Source organism: Coniophora puteana (assembly GCF_000271625.1).
Source record: "Coniophora puteana RWD-64-598 SS2 unplaced genomic scaffold CONPUscaffold_10, whole genome shotgun sequence".
NCBI lineage: Eukaryota > Fungi > Basidiomycota > Agaricomycetes > Boletales > Coniophoraceae > Coniophora > Coniophora puteana.
This window is the reverse complement of record NW_006913062.1, coordinates 340,175-352,844: the sequence shown is the minus strand read 5'-3', so window position 1 is coordinate 352,844 and position 12,670 is coordinate 340,175. Positions and strand designations below refer to the sequence as shown.

Below are 12,670 nucleotides of genomic sequence, written 5' to 3'. Positions count from 1 at the left end.
CCGACATTCACCTGAGAGCACTTGCACGTCCAAAGGTCTTATGGCTCGATGTGTGGACTGTCATATGGCGCGAATGCAGGAGGCCGGGCCTCAAGGACCCGCGGGATATGTGCAGGCACCTGCCGCGCTTGCGAGATATACACTTCCTTGACTCCACACTCTTCAAGACCGCAGAACCGCCGGATTTTCCCGCTTAACCTCCCGCCGCGGCTTAGTACAGATGTCGTCGACTGTGACGCGCACGCCACGTTGCCCTGGGCTCGCGATATATGTGGCGAAGGACCTGATCTACTGACTCGACATGGAGCACATGCGGACGCAATATGACATGGACCATCAGTTGTGGGGTGGTATGGGTATCAAACGGTCTGATGAAGAAGAGGAAGGTGAAGACGGGGAAGGAGGCGATGGAGAAGATGAGACCAACGAGCGAGAATGAAACACGTTCTGAAGCGGAAGACTCCGAGGTGGAGGAGGATATGGGAATTCTAGAGGGAATCTTCAATGTTCTTCACGCACGGTCTGGAATATAAGCCCTGTCTGTGGGATCAAACACGACGAACCGGACGAACAGCAAACGCGACGCGTCTAGTACTATTTGGTCAGGTTTTTTGCATGTTCAGATTGTGTTCAGAACAACAAAATCATGCACGCTCAAAACCCTAAATGACATCAATGCTCTCTATATCTCAGGGAAATATACCCCTTTTCTCACTTTACAATTGCGATATTCCGTTCTCCTTTCGGTAAGCAAGAACTAGAAGATGATGGTGTGTACCCAAGCGTATGCAACGGACGCGACGCGTCTGTTTGGCTTTGTTTTACGTAGTGGGTTTCGAAAATGTTCATCATGGTGTCACTCGGACAGCATCTGAAAAAGTGCACCCGTGTTAACAGGGGTTATAACAGCTTACAATCCGTGATAACGGTCGTTAGGCTCGTTTAGATAAACCAATGTCGTTAGCATGATAATGGATGCACGACATTTGTCAAATCAGTGGAATATTGTCATATTGCAACATGTTACCAGAGTTTACGAGCATGATCAGCCAATACGACCGTGTCGAAAATATGCTTTCAAACTTGACTGAAAAAGAGCACTTTCAACTTCACTTATTAGACTTCACACATCTCATCACAGTAGACAAGTAAGACGGATTAATTGTCTAAGCGCAACATGCGGGAATCGAACCCACACCCTTGAGCTATACTCTTAGTGTACGCTAAGAGACTTACCCATTACACCAAGAAGCCAGATAATACCGCTTAATGTAGTACTTACATATACCCGTTTGAAACCAACATTCACTGCTTCTCAAAATCGGCCTTTTGCAGCACCTGTCAAGCCTAATAATAGTTTGTCATGCATTGATAAATTGCGGCTATTTTTGCAAACCGTGGTAATTTTGTCCCAAAATGATAACTCATGACGACGCCTTACGAACCCTTACGAGTAGGGCATCAATGTGACTATGAGTTAAAACTACTCTTTTTGCTTGGTAAACCGTTGTTATATTACTCCCAGATTATCACGGTTGTACAGCCCGTAATCCTTTTGCACTTTTTCAGATGAGCGTCACGGTGTTTGCCTCAAGCTCTAAGCTTGTAGTATGTCGAGTGCTGATATCGATTCTCTCGAACATGGCTCATCCAGCAATCATCCAGGGCGACGTGATATAGGAACACTCTAGATGGCTGAGGATGGTGCGTCGCGAGCCTCAGACTCGCTGATCGTCGTCTCATTCGGCGCCGCGCCTTTACACAGCGGAGATCTCATTCAGACCAGGCTATCCCAATCCAAATGTACCTCCGGCTATGACTCTCCCCGTTGAGCTCATCACCGACATCTTTGATTCTGCGTGCGCTCCTCCGTCGCTTCTCGACCCATACCTAGGAAGTGGACCCATGTCACCATGGGCCCAGAACCTGCGATTCCAGAAAGGCCTCACGGTTGTGTGCAGAGCCTGGTCCTGGGCAGGAAGAGAGCTACTATACCGTGATATCGCTATTCGGCGCCCTAACCAACTTCCGCTCCTCGCACACGTGCTCTCCAATGATTCAACCTCGATGCTGGCTCCGATGGTGAAAAAGCTTCGACTCTTGTGCTTTGTCTTGCCTAGCCAGCATCGTGTGCTGGATCTATCCCTCAGTGCAGTCTTGTTGATGTGTACCCGCTTGATGCACCTTGTGCTCAGCCCCGTACTGGATGAGCTCCAGTCCTCGTTGCCTAGTATGACTAGATCTGCGCTCACAGAGCTGCAGTCCGTGCCTAAGGCTCGCCGATATATGATCACACACATCGAACTTGGTACCTCTGCTTCACTTTCGCATGCCATCCTCGAGCTCATGCAGTTCCCCAATCTCACACTTCTCTCTTGCGAGGTCGACAATCTACCACCTACCGCCGATGGCGAGCCATATATACTCCCCCAGCTCGAGGACCTCCGCCTCACTGGCATAAGGCGTTCAGAAGGCGGCACCATCAGCTGCAACAGTTATCGCTCGATGGCTTGGGGCCTTACGCTACCGGCGCTACGCAAACTCTCGCTTCCCTTGGGGCGGGTGCTAACCAATCCTTCGCATGCCTGCTGCAAGTCATTTCTCAGGAAATACGGAAGCCAACTCCGCTATCTCGCTATGTATGAGGTATCACCTCCTTCCCTGCTTCTTTGTGAGCTCATGCGATTTTGCCCAAACCTTGAGCACCTTGTTGTGCCCTCCGGGGTGAGCTTAGCGAGCCTCAATCACCGAAAAATTGTTTGGATCGATAAGCTGGCCCATGTATGGGACCGTACCGCATTGTTTCTCGATAACCTGCGGGATAGATTTAAGACCCTGCCGCGCTTGCGACGCATGCGCATCCTTGACTACGCCCTATTCCCTACTGTGGGAATGGAGTTGCCGCTTATCATACCGCCGCATCTTTATATGGACCCCGCCGAGGCGGATTCACAAGGCATGCTGTTATACCCTGGGGTTGCGGTATGCGTAAAGAAACGCGAGGTCTGCCGGCTGGATATGGAGTGTATGCGTATGCAGGATGACATGGGCCGTCAGGAGTTCATACGGAAATGGGGAGGTGCTAAAGGAGAAACAGGCAGAGATGAAGGAGGGGAAGGGCAAGAAGAGGACGAGGAAAATGACGACGAGGACGAAGACAATGACGACAACAGGAGCACAGAAGGGGAGGCATCTTTACTAAGCGAGGAAACACTTCCTGAAGTAAAGATGGATGAGATGGATGAGAACATAGAAGCACTAGAAGCAATGCTTATTTCTCTTCAGCTTTGTTCATGATCTAGATTATACGTATGATATAGGTGTTCGTGATACTCAAGCAGTTGAGAGACCTTTTGTGAGCTTTGCTTTTGCATGGCTAATATAGCAACAGCCGTGAACGCGTTCCGATTTCACCGTTAACATTTCCCGAATCTCAGATAAAATTATCATCTCTTTGGCTAACAACCACGAGCCTTAATTTACATTGCGGAAAGAAACAACCCATTTACTCGTCTGCAACAACAATCACCTTCTTACCGAAGTTTGTACCCTTGTACACCGACAGAATCGCTTCGGCCGAGTTCTGGAGGCCACGAGTCGCATCCTCTTTGAAGCTGATTTCACCGTTTGCAAGAAGCTTCGGCATTGTGGTGCTAAACTCAACCGCATACTTGGGGTGTAAGTCCGGAAAGAAGAAGCTGTTGATGCTAAGGGTCTTCGTCATGATCATCGACAAATCCTAGCGGCGGGTGTGAGTTTCCACAAGTTTCTTGTCCAGGGAAAACACACTGACCTTAAAGGAGTGTGGCTCGTCTTCGCTGTAGTGAGATATCATGCCGCATACCTTTGGTGTACACGTAAGTGCCTGAGCAAGAAGTGACAAGTGATAGACTAAGACCTACAATGATACGGCCGTGAGTTGCCGCGGTTTGCAGCGCGGCGTCAAGCGTCGGACCACCTACGTTATCCCAATATCTGTGGAAAGGCAAGTCTGCCATCAGCAGTTACACTTTGTTTTTTTGGTGCAATCTCACACGTCAATAGGTCCCTCCTTCTTTAGGACTTCGAGGGTATCAGTCTTCTTGTAGTTGAATGCGACGTCAGCGCCAATTTCTTGCAGGTACTTCACTTTGTCGTCCGATCCAGCCGAGGCGGTGACCTTCAAGCCATCGCGCTTTGCAAGTTGGACCACGACCGACCCGACGGCGCCTGAAGATAACGTAGGTCAACTCACTTTGCTGCTGCAGAGTCCGAGATCTGATTGATCAGCCTCACCTGCCCCTGAGCTGACGAACGCAACTTCACCCTATAGGATTGAATGTAAACATGAGCTAGTGAACGTCGGGTCTCTGGTACAGCCGCAAACTTGCCTGCTTAGCGTGTGCATGCTCCTTCCAGCCGTAGTAAGCTGAGGCGCCTGGCAATCCCAGTGCACCGACGTATGTGGACCAGCTGAGCTTGTGCGAGCTGTCGATAACACTGAACGTGTCAGGAACGCGTTTGCGGCACACCGCGTAGTGCGCGAAGTCTACGTATATTGGGAATCGAGTTAGTCGATATCAACAACATACAACCGACCAAAGGTTGAGAAAGGACATACCCATAACACCGTGAACATAGTCTCCTGGTTTAAACGATGGATTATCAGAGCGTACGACGAGGCCGACACCGAAGTTCTCTAACCTGAAATATTTTAAAGTAAGAACGAATATAGCGGTCGTGTAAGAGTGATTTCTCTCATAGATATGAAACGTACGGTTCTCCAAGAGGGAAAGCGCCCTATCAAGCCAATTCTGCATTACTCTCTCCTGTTATCACGATTCGGTGGAGTACTTACAAAGTTGCCTGGTTCAGAGTCTTCAGCACTTCCTTCGGCCATCCGCTCTCGCATGTATGGGTCTACAGACAAAACGAGCACCTTCACAAGCCAATCTCCGGGCGCGAGTGGAACTGAGTCGATGTCTACCTTCTCTTCCTTATAGACGAGCGTCTTTCCGGGCTTGGGGAAGCCTATTGTGCCCAATGAAAGCAGGTTTGTTCGTTGGATATAAATGATCAGATCCGAATTGACTGTGTAGCTTCCACACCTATAGGGACTTCGTTGAAGATGATCTTGCCGTTGGTCACTGGCGCCATGGGTAGCTGTGGGGAACGAAGAGAAGAGGACGATCACAAGGGCGAGATTCACGGTAGAGTGTGGGCGTTATATACTGCAAGCCTTCGCTGTCAAGATATATAATGTAAGCTTGATTAAACCGAATCTCACCAATAAACGCAGTGCATGAGTGTGGGGTAGACTGGGGAACACCGAGTCCCGGCCCGAGGTGGGCTCGGGCTGTCACCGAAGTTTGGCGTCCGCAACGTCAGTTCATGCATGTCGTTTCTCCGGTTATAACGATCGCATTATGACCCTCCAATCTAACGAATCACTATGTGAAGGCAACAGTTACCCAGTATGTGGTCAGGGAATGGTCCGCAGGTGGTTGAAGCGTAGGAGTCAAATCGTGGGAATGAACTTGACACGAACCTGACAGGCTGGATGGCATTTGCCGAATTTTCTTCACAGTGCGAAGTTGGACCTACACCTCATGCGCTGAAGGCCACACGCGCTTGTCTCGTCTTCGCCATGCACCATCTTCACCAGAAACTAGGCTTATGCTTTCCGGTCTCTCATTCTCGTTGAAACGACCTGCCATGTCCCACGCATCCCCGGATCACGATGATGACCCTCCGAGGCAGCCTTTCAAAGGACACAAGGGAGCCATTCTTGCCATCGACTATTCACCTGATGGCCAATTCGTGGTGACGGGCTCCCATGACAAGACTGTACGTTTCTGGGAACCCAGTACAGGAGTACAGAAGCATAAGTTCACAGCTACCGGTCCGGTCCTGTCACTCTCATTTTCCCCCTCTGGTCGACAGCTCGCAGGCATTAGTGGGGAGGCGCACCTGAAGGCAGCTCGCGCGTTCGTATTGGACTTGTCAGGTGATTTGGACGAAGAGATGGACACGAAAACGGAGACTGTCTATAAGAGCGGTAGCAACGCTGACGAGTTCTCACCCGGGATCAGGTTCTCCGCCGACGAGCGGTTCATCGCTATCATGCTGCCTACCCGAGTGGTATTGCAAGATGCGAGAACGGGAAAAGAGGTCATAGACGTTGTCAAATTGAAAGGAAAGGCCCGCTTCGAATCCCTCCTCGCGTTCGTATGTAACGATCGAAGGTTTATATATGCGTATCACAAGGATGCTTCCGATCGCCGCTCTCCACTCAAAATGTGTATCTTCGACTTGGACACGCGCCTAGAGATGGACCTTACCTTGTCGCTTGCTCCGAAGCTGCGTCTCATGTCTCCTATTGTCTGCTCTCCTCACGGAGACATGCTCGCTGGAGCACTGTCTAAAGGAGGATTTCAGATTTGGGACATTGACAAAGGCGATATTCTTCATGGCCCCTTGCGTGGACATCTTGATGTGACGACCGCCATCTGCTTTTCACCGGATGGGAAGTGGATCGTCGATGGCTCAGACTCGAATACTGTATGTGTATGGGACACCTCAACGGGAGAGCAGCTTTTTGGTCCGTTAAGGCACCCATCGCAGCTGCCTATAGTGTCTATAGCTTGTTCTCCGTTCAAGGAGTACATCACATGCGTGGACGTTCGAAGTCGCGTCCATGTGTGGGATATGGCCACTCAAAGGGTCACTGTAACATCGGTATGCGCGACTTCGGGGCTCACTACCATGCAGTATAGCTAAGCTAACAATGTGTTTCAGGCGCGACGTTTGACTGACGACAGTCCGATGATGCGTATGCGAGGCGCAGTCTACTCGCTGCACTGGTTCCCAGACGGCCGTCGGTTCATCAGCAGCGGTGTCCCAGATGACTATATTCGCATTTGGGATGTACGCACGGGGGAACAGACCAACAAGTTTTTGTTCTACGCAGGCTCCTGCATTGTTCTATCGCCCAACGGCGAGCTACTTGCAGCTGGATCCATCCGGGTGCTTGGGACAGTTGTGCTCCTGGATGCAAAGACGGGCGAAGAACACTCTCCTCCATTGATGGGGCCTGGCTCCCCCACTCACAAGCTAGAGTTCGCACCCGACAGCTCTACTCTTGCCATTCTACTCCACGAAAGTCGCACTCTTCACATCATGCGTGACGTGCTGGGCGAGCGCAGAGTCGACACCATCCGAAGTGCAGCGAAGATTGTCAACGTCGTATTTTCGCCAGCCGGAGATCACTTTGTCTACGCAACCTTGGCTGGAGGTGGTATCCACGTCTGCGATACACATACGATGGAGACCACATTGATCCTAGCCGCTGCGAGAACGGCCGTATGTCGTTCGCTATCTTACTCGCCGGATGGCAAATGTCTCCTTGAGTATTGCCCTGTGGAAGGCGTGACTCTCTGGAACTTCACCACGAAACGGAAATTGCTTCAAAGACCCTCTTCGGAGCAGCACACGCACGCAGCGTTCTCTCCTGACGGCCGCACGTACATACGGAACTTGGAAATGGAAGACTTGGGGCTGGAGATGCTTGACATGGCTACTGGAAACCCAATGTGGAGCATAACGGAGACGCAGCGTGTCGAGGCTTTTGCATTCTCTCCAGGAGGAGATCTGATAGCCGTCGGCTTTGCCAAAGGCTTGTTGAGGGTGTACGATGCACAAACCGGTGAGGCGTTGCGATTCAAACGCGGGGAGAGGTCGTCTGCTGATGCCGCTGATGTAAGTGGATTCGCTAGCTACGCGTGCACCTCACCAAACACTCACTTCCTTCTCTCATACAGAGGAGCCTGTCTCGGCGGGAGATGGAAGCTGATATCGATGACGATCCCATTATGAACGTGAGCGGAAAGCCTCCTTCTATCTCTGCTCGAGCTCACAGATGCGTAGATGCCTGCAACTTTGAGTGCGGCGGCACGTAGACGCCTTGCCGCGGACGAACATTGTACACCGAGGCAAGCCTCGCACGAAAGCGAAGGGAAGAAGGCAGAGGAAACAGAATCGCGATTTGGATTCATGGCACGCCTCGCCTCGCGCCTTCCCCGGAGCAAATCCAAGCCCGGCCTTGAGCCTAGTGAAACACGCAATCGGTGGGCACATGCAGTAGAGCTCGTGAGCGTCGCGCGATCCAAAAATGTGAGTTTGTCGCTACGTCGGAGCTGGCCCGTTATTGACGATGCCTGTTTAGCGTGTGGTAGCGGCAGGTGACACGAACGATAATCGCTCGAGACCACACCGCGAGGAGGAATCGGATGGATCGAGCGTACCCTCGCCACTGCCGTCGACGCAGGCACATTCTCCTCACAGGGGTGGAGGAGGAAGTGGAAGTAGTATGTCGAGTAGCGATGTATTACTGGACACCATGCGATATTGTTTGTGTTTTCCGCGCTGCTAAGTAGTGACGCGGCGGGAGCACGTAGAATCAGACGGGTGGATGAAATGAATTCATGCGTCATTTCATCGTGCAATGGCGACGGGTGGGGACGAGGCTACATTGGGTTAGGTCGAGGTGCTCAGTGGCGACTTGAAATGGTCGATCTGATGCAACTGATATCGGGGAGCGCAACGCCAACAACCGCCAACAGACACCAACGCGACACGCCGCGCGTCGTTCTGCAGCGAGCAGCGACCTGGCCGCGGGTCTCGGTAAGCCTGTCTTGCAATGTGGCGGGCGAGAAAATTATTTGCCTTTGCAAGTCCATTAGGACGTCCGCTGCAACGATGTTGCAATCTCCGGTCATGTCGACCCCTCGGATGATATCCAGGTCCGTGGTCCAGTCTAAATTTACTGGCCACCGGTGGTGCGGATGTTCCACCTTGAAGTTGGTGAACTCTAACCAAATATTTCGCAGATCTACTCGTCTTGCCAAACTTGCCAAACGGGAGATCGAACTACGCATTGTGCAAATACGAGCGAATCCGTTGGAGCGGATGGAACCCCCTGAGGGAGCACGCCATTTGATGCGCTTACGAGCAAGGCGCTTCGCCACTAAGCAGGCTCCCTAGCGAGTCGCTCACAGTCATACGGACGGCGACCGGCCTCTAACGATCCCATATATATTCACGAGAAGCCGCCCCAATGCCCCTTTTTGCACAAAACAACTCCCTGTGGCCCGAGCCCGTGGTCGTGGTCTTCTTCAGTGAGCGCTTCTAGACTGGTGTTGGTCGTTTTACCACCACCATGTCGGCCTCGCACTCCTCACTCGATAGGGTCCACTCGGACGAGAAGACGGACAAGAAGGGCGACTATGATATCCAGGCTGAGACGCACGATGTCTACCAGGACGATGATGGCTCCATCGACCCTGTGTACCAGGCAAAGGCAAAGATATTGAACGACGCTCTGCAGGAAATTGGGATGGGCAAGTACCAGGTGAGTGCCGATGGTCTTCTTAACATGTGGCAATTTGACGCTGATCTCTTTGGCAGTGGTTCCTCTTTGTCGTCGCAGGTTTCGGTTGGCTATCGTAAGTCCTGTCCTCGTTGAGCGTGACAGCGTAATCCTTGACACTGCTGTTCAGCGATAACCTCTGGCCGGTAAGCTATAATTGACCTCTCTTAACATAGGTGTTGCTGATAGGCGCAGATTGTCACCGGTCTCATCCTTACACCCGTGGTCAACGAGTTCAACGTCGAGAGCGAGTGGCTCAAGCTCGCCCAGAACATCGGTCTTCTCGTGGGAGCGGCCTTCTGGGGTATCACGTCAGACGTGTGGGGACGGAGGTACGCTTATTCCCTTGCTCTCTAGATTGTTCTTCGTCATTCTGATCCTGTTGATCGCCCTCCGCGAACAGATGGGCATTCAACATCACTCTTTTCATCACCGGCGTTTTTGCCGTCGCGGCTGGTGGCTCGCCCAACTACATCGCGCTCTGTTCTCTCGCGGCGGTTTGGTCCGTGGGCGTGGGCGGCAACCTGCCAGTCGACTCCGCCGTCTTCCTCGGTAAGCATCACCGGTTGCCCATTTTAATACCCCTATTTCCCCTTCCTCTATAACCGTGTGTGCTCGATTCTCATGCGAATCGCAAACGCACTGCAGAGTTCATCCCGGCTTCCCACCAGTACCTCCTGACCGTTCTCTCCATATGGTGGGCCTTCGGCCAGCTCCTTGGAAGTCTCGTGCGTAGTTTTTCTTCATTCCTTCTTCGTGATCGCAGCGGCACTCATACATTCTGCCCCCATGACGTCGCTATCGTCCGTCCACAGGTCGCCTGGCCCCTTATCGCCGATTACTCCTGCCCGACGACCGTCCCGCCGACGCCCTGCGCGCGCGCGGACAACATGGGCTGGCGCTACTTCCTGTACGCCATGGGCGGGCTCATGCTCTTCCTCTTCCTCATCCGCTTCGGCCTCTTCTCGATGTACGAGTCGCCCAAGTACCTCATGGGCCGCGGGCGCGACGCGGACGCCGTCGAGGTTGTGCACAAGGTCGCGAAGTACAACGGGATTGAGAGCCGGCTGACGCTCGAGGCGCTCGAGAAGGCGGGCAAGCTCGCTGTGTCGGCCCACGAAGAGGAGAGCGAGGAGGCGAAGATGGATACGTCGGCGCTGGCCGCGGTTCGGAGGCAGATGGCCAAGTTTAGTGGGGACCATGTTAGTGCGCTGTTTGCGACAAAGAAATTGGCGTGGTCGACGAGCATTTTGATCGTCCTTTGGGGTGAGTGCTCTCGTTTGATTCTCAAGGCCAGGTGCTGATTGTCATTTACTTAGCGTTCATCGGTCTTGCATTCCCTCTGTATAACAGCTTCGTCACGTACTTGTGAGTACACCCTCCATTTCCTTTTATCTGGCCTTATCTTAATTCTTATCACTACAGCCTCGCCACTCGCGGCGCAGACTTCGGCGACAGCTCTGTCTACATCACCTACCGCAACGTACGTTTAAATCACTATTTTGGGGTTTCATCCTTCTAACTTACGAGGTTTCCCGGAATAATAGCAAGTCATCCTGAGCGTCATCGGCATCCCTGGTGCCCTCATTGCCGGCTGGCTCGTCGAGATCCCGCGTCTCGGTCGTCGCGGCACGCTCTCCATCTTCACCAGTGCGTTATTTTTCTCCCTCCATCCCTGCCTCACGCTAACGTTGATGATTGTAGTCCTGACTGGCGCATTCATCCTCGCCTCGACGACCGCACGCACGTCCAACGCGCTGCTGGGCTGGAACTGCGGCTACAGCTTCACGAGCAACGTTATGTACGGTGTCCTCTACGCCCTCTCGCCCGAGCTGTTCCCGACCAAGGACCGCGGGACGGGTAATGCCATTGTCGCTACTGCGAACCGCGTGTTCGGTGTTATGGTAAGCATTTAAATTTTAAAATGTCTATGTCACCCTTGAAGTGCTAATGTTTGCCCTTACGTCTGTAGTCGCCGATCATCGCGCTGTACGCGAACCTCCAGACGGCGGTCCCTATCTGGGTGTCCGGCGCGATCTTCATCGTGGCAGGATTCATCGCGCTGCTGTTGCCGTTCGAGCCCCAGGGACACGCGTCGCTGTGAGCGGGCATTGGGCAGACGACGTGAGGGGTGCCAAAGGACGTTCAACGTGGCGCTCCGTTCCATCAAAATTACACTACTGTTGTTGTTGATGCTATTTATTTATTTTCATGTTGATATATACCCGCCATACTTGAAGCCTGATGGCTTCGTTCATACACGATGCTTTTGCTTGTGGAGTTTGAACATGAGTAGTGAGAATGTAGAACATCAGAGTAGGGACTTGTCTTATGCGATGAAGATAGTTGTTCTCCCGAGTACGAGATACACTGAAAATATGTCCTAAGAAACCCGTTTCCTCGATGTTGTCAACGGTAGTTAATTCTATGAGCAACTGCAATACATAGCAGCATAGCACCCCATATCAAGTGCTGATTAGGCCACGACTCGTGGTATCGAATCCTCTTGATGGCATAATATTTGTTGGTGTGCATCCATGAGACCTTTACGAGCTCCCATTTTATTTGCAGGACGGAATACACAAACAATATCGCAATGTATCAATAAACCCATGGTCGCTTGACGGGCTCTCTTCACCTCCGCCACCTTCTACCGCATGGGGAGAAGGCGCATGCGCCGAAGGTGACGGGGAAGGCCCACTCGATTCACTCGACTCCGACTCATGAGTTAACCTTTGTGAATTCGAAGCGACATTTTGATCGCCTCCTGCGGCAATAAACTGGGAAGACAGTGTTAGGAACGGACCCGTGGCAACGCAATGTCAAACACACCTTTTTGGATGTCACGGTTGCGACATTCACCATCTTTACTGCATGTCCCTTACGATTGTGGAGTTCGGTGCCGGGCTTACAGCCGGACTTGTTCCTGTTGCGGCCAGTGTATGAGGCGAAATTTGCGAACATTCCGTGCCGTTGTCTTATTTCTTCGGCCTTTTGCTTCTCCTTGCCTTTTCGATGCACTCGATCACGAGTATCGCGGTTGTCGGCGTTAAGACGCATGCGCGAGGGTGCCCTTAGGGTCGCAGGCATCTAGGCAGCTACCATGGGCACTCAGAAGAAGTTGGAGAGTGAGTTTCTACTCACGTTCATGATGGAGTTGTCATCTCTACCGGCTCCCTGATTATGCATAAGAGAAAGTAGGGAGGGGCCGAATCGCACTTACTGTCGCCCTTGGAGCATCTTGACGCTGAGTATGGCCCCTGT

At 52.1% G+C, this 12,670-nt stretch overlaps 5 protein-coding genes across 5 annotated transcripts; 3 read left to right on the top strand and 2 right to left on the bottom strand.

The window, feature by feature from the left end:
• Positions 1 to 323: 323 nt before the first annotated feature.
• On the top strand, positions 324 to 3,297 carry CONPUDRAFT_74952 (uncharacterized protein; the record flags this gene model as incomplete). The annotated part of the gene is made up of 5 exons (XM_007772970.1): positions 324 to 520; positions 694 to 770; positions 1,544 to 1,608; positions 1,692 to 1,704; positions 1,766 to 3,297. The coding sequence occupies 5 exons, from the start codon at positions 324 to 326 to the stop codon at positions 3,295 to 3,297; spliced, it is 1,884 nt and encodes a 627-aa protein (XP_007771160.1).
• Positions 3,298 to 3,472: 175 nt separating this feature from the next.
• On the bottom strand, positions 3,473 to 5,136 carry CONPUDRAFT_138592 (alcohol dehydrogenase; the record flags this gene model as incomplete). Its single annotated transcript, XM_007773095.1, has 9 exons — positions 3,473 to 3,739; positions 3,794 to 3,844; positions 3,903 to 3,975; positions 4,035 to 4,209; positions 4,276 to 4,306; positions 4,371 to 4,479; positions 4,597 to 4,676; positions 4,838 to 5,010; positions 5,088 to 5,136. The coding sequence occupies 9 exons, from the start codon at positions 5,134 to 5,136 to the stop codon at positions 3,506 to 3,508; spliced, it is 975 nt and encodes a 324-aa protein (XP_007771285.1). The 3' UTR covers positions 3,473 to 3,505.
• A 2,415-nt stretch (positions 5,137 to 7,551) lies between these two features.
• On the top strand, positions 7,552 to 7,937 carry CONPUDRAFT_74950 (uncharacterized protein; the record flags this gene model as incomplete). Its single annotated transcript, XM_007772969.1, has 2 exons — positions 7,552 to 7,737; positions 7,800 to 7,937. The coding sequence occupies 2 exons, from the start codon at positions 7,552 to 7,554 to the stop codon at positions 7,935 to 7,937; spliced, it is 324 nt and encodes a 107-aa protein (XP_007771159.1).
• A 1,250-nt stretch (positions 7,938 to 9,187) lies between these two features.
• On the top strand, positions 9,188 to 11,863 carry CONPUDRAFT_107990 (MFS general substrate transporter). The gene is made up of 12 exons (XM_007773094.1): positions 9,188 to 9,388; positions 9,445 to 9,482; positions 9,537 to 9,552; positions 9,602 to 9,738; positions 9,810 to 9,958; positions 10,055 to 10,134; positions 10,222 to 10,672; positions 10,726 to 10,774; positions 10,832 to 10,889; positions 10,954 to 11,056; positions 11,111 to 11,310; positions 11,379 to 11,863. The coding sequence occupies exons 1-12, from the start codon at positions 9,197 to 9,199 to the stop codon at positions 11,508 to 11,510; spliced, it is 1,605 nt and encodes a 534-aa protein (XP_007771284.1). The 5' UTR covers positions 9,188 to 9,196; the 3' UTR covers positions 11,511 to 11,863.
• A 104-nt stretch (positions 11,864 to 11,967) lies between these two features.
• On the bottom strand, positions 11,968 to 12,595 carry CONPUDRAFT_74948 (uncharacterized protein; the record flags this gene model as incomplete). The annotated part of the gene is made up of 3 exons (XM_007772968.1): positions 11,968 to 12,186; positions 12,239 to 12,496; positions 12,551 to 12,595. The coding sequence occupies 3 exons, from the start codon at positions 12,593 to 12,595 to the stop codon at positions 11,968 to 11,970; spliced, it is 522 nt and encodes a 173-aa protein (XP_007771158.1).
• Positions 12,596 to 12,670: the final 75 nt, after the last annotated feature.

What these genes read in the sequence shown, in the direction of transcription:
- CONPUDRAFT_107990 (XM_007773094.1), top strand. Translation starts at nt 9,197, where the DNA reads ATGTCGGCCTCGCACTCCTCACTCGATAGGGTCCACTCGGACGAGAAG. An exon ending in TCTACATCACCTACCGCAAC is followed by an intron (nt 10,890 to 10,953) that starts GTACGTTTAAAT and finishes CCGGAATAATAG; the next exon opens with CAAGTCATCCTGAGCGTCAT. An exon ending in ACCGCGTGTTCGGTGTTATG is followed by an intron (nt 11,311 to 11,378) that starts GTAAGCATTTAA and finishes TTACGTCTGTAG; the next exon opens with TCGCCGATCATCGCGCTGTA.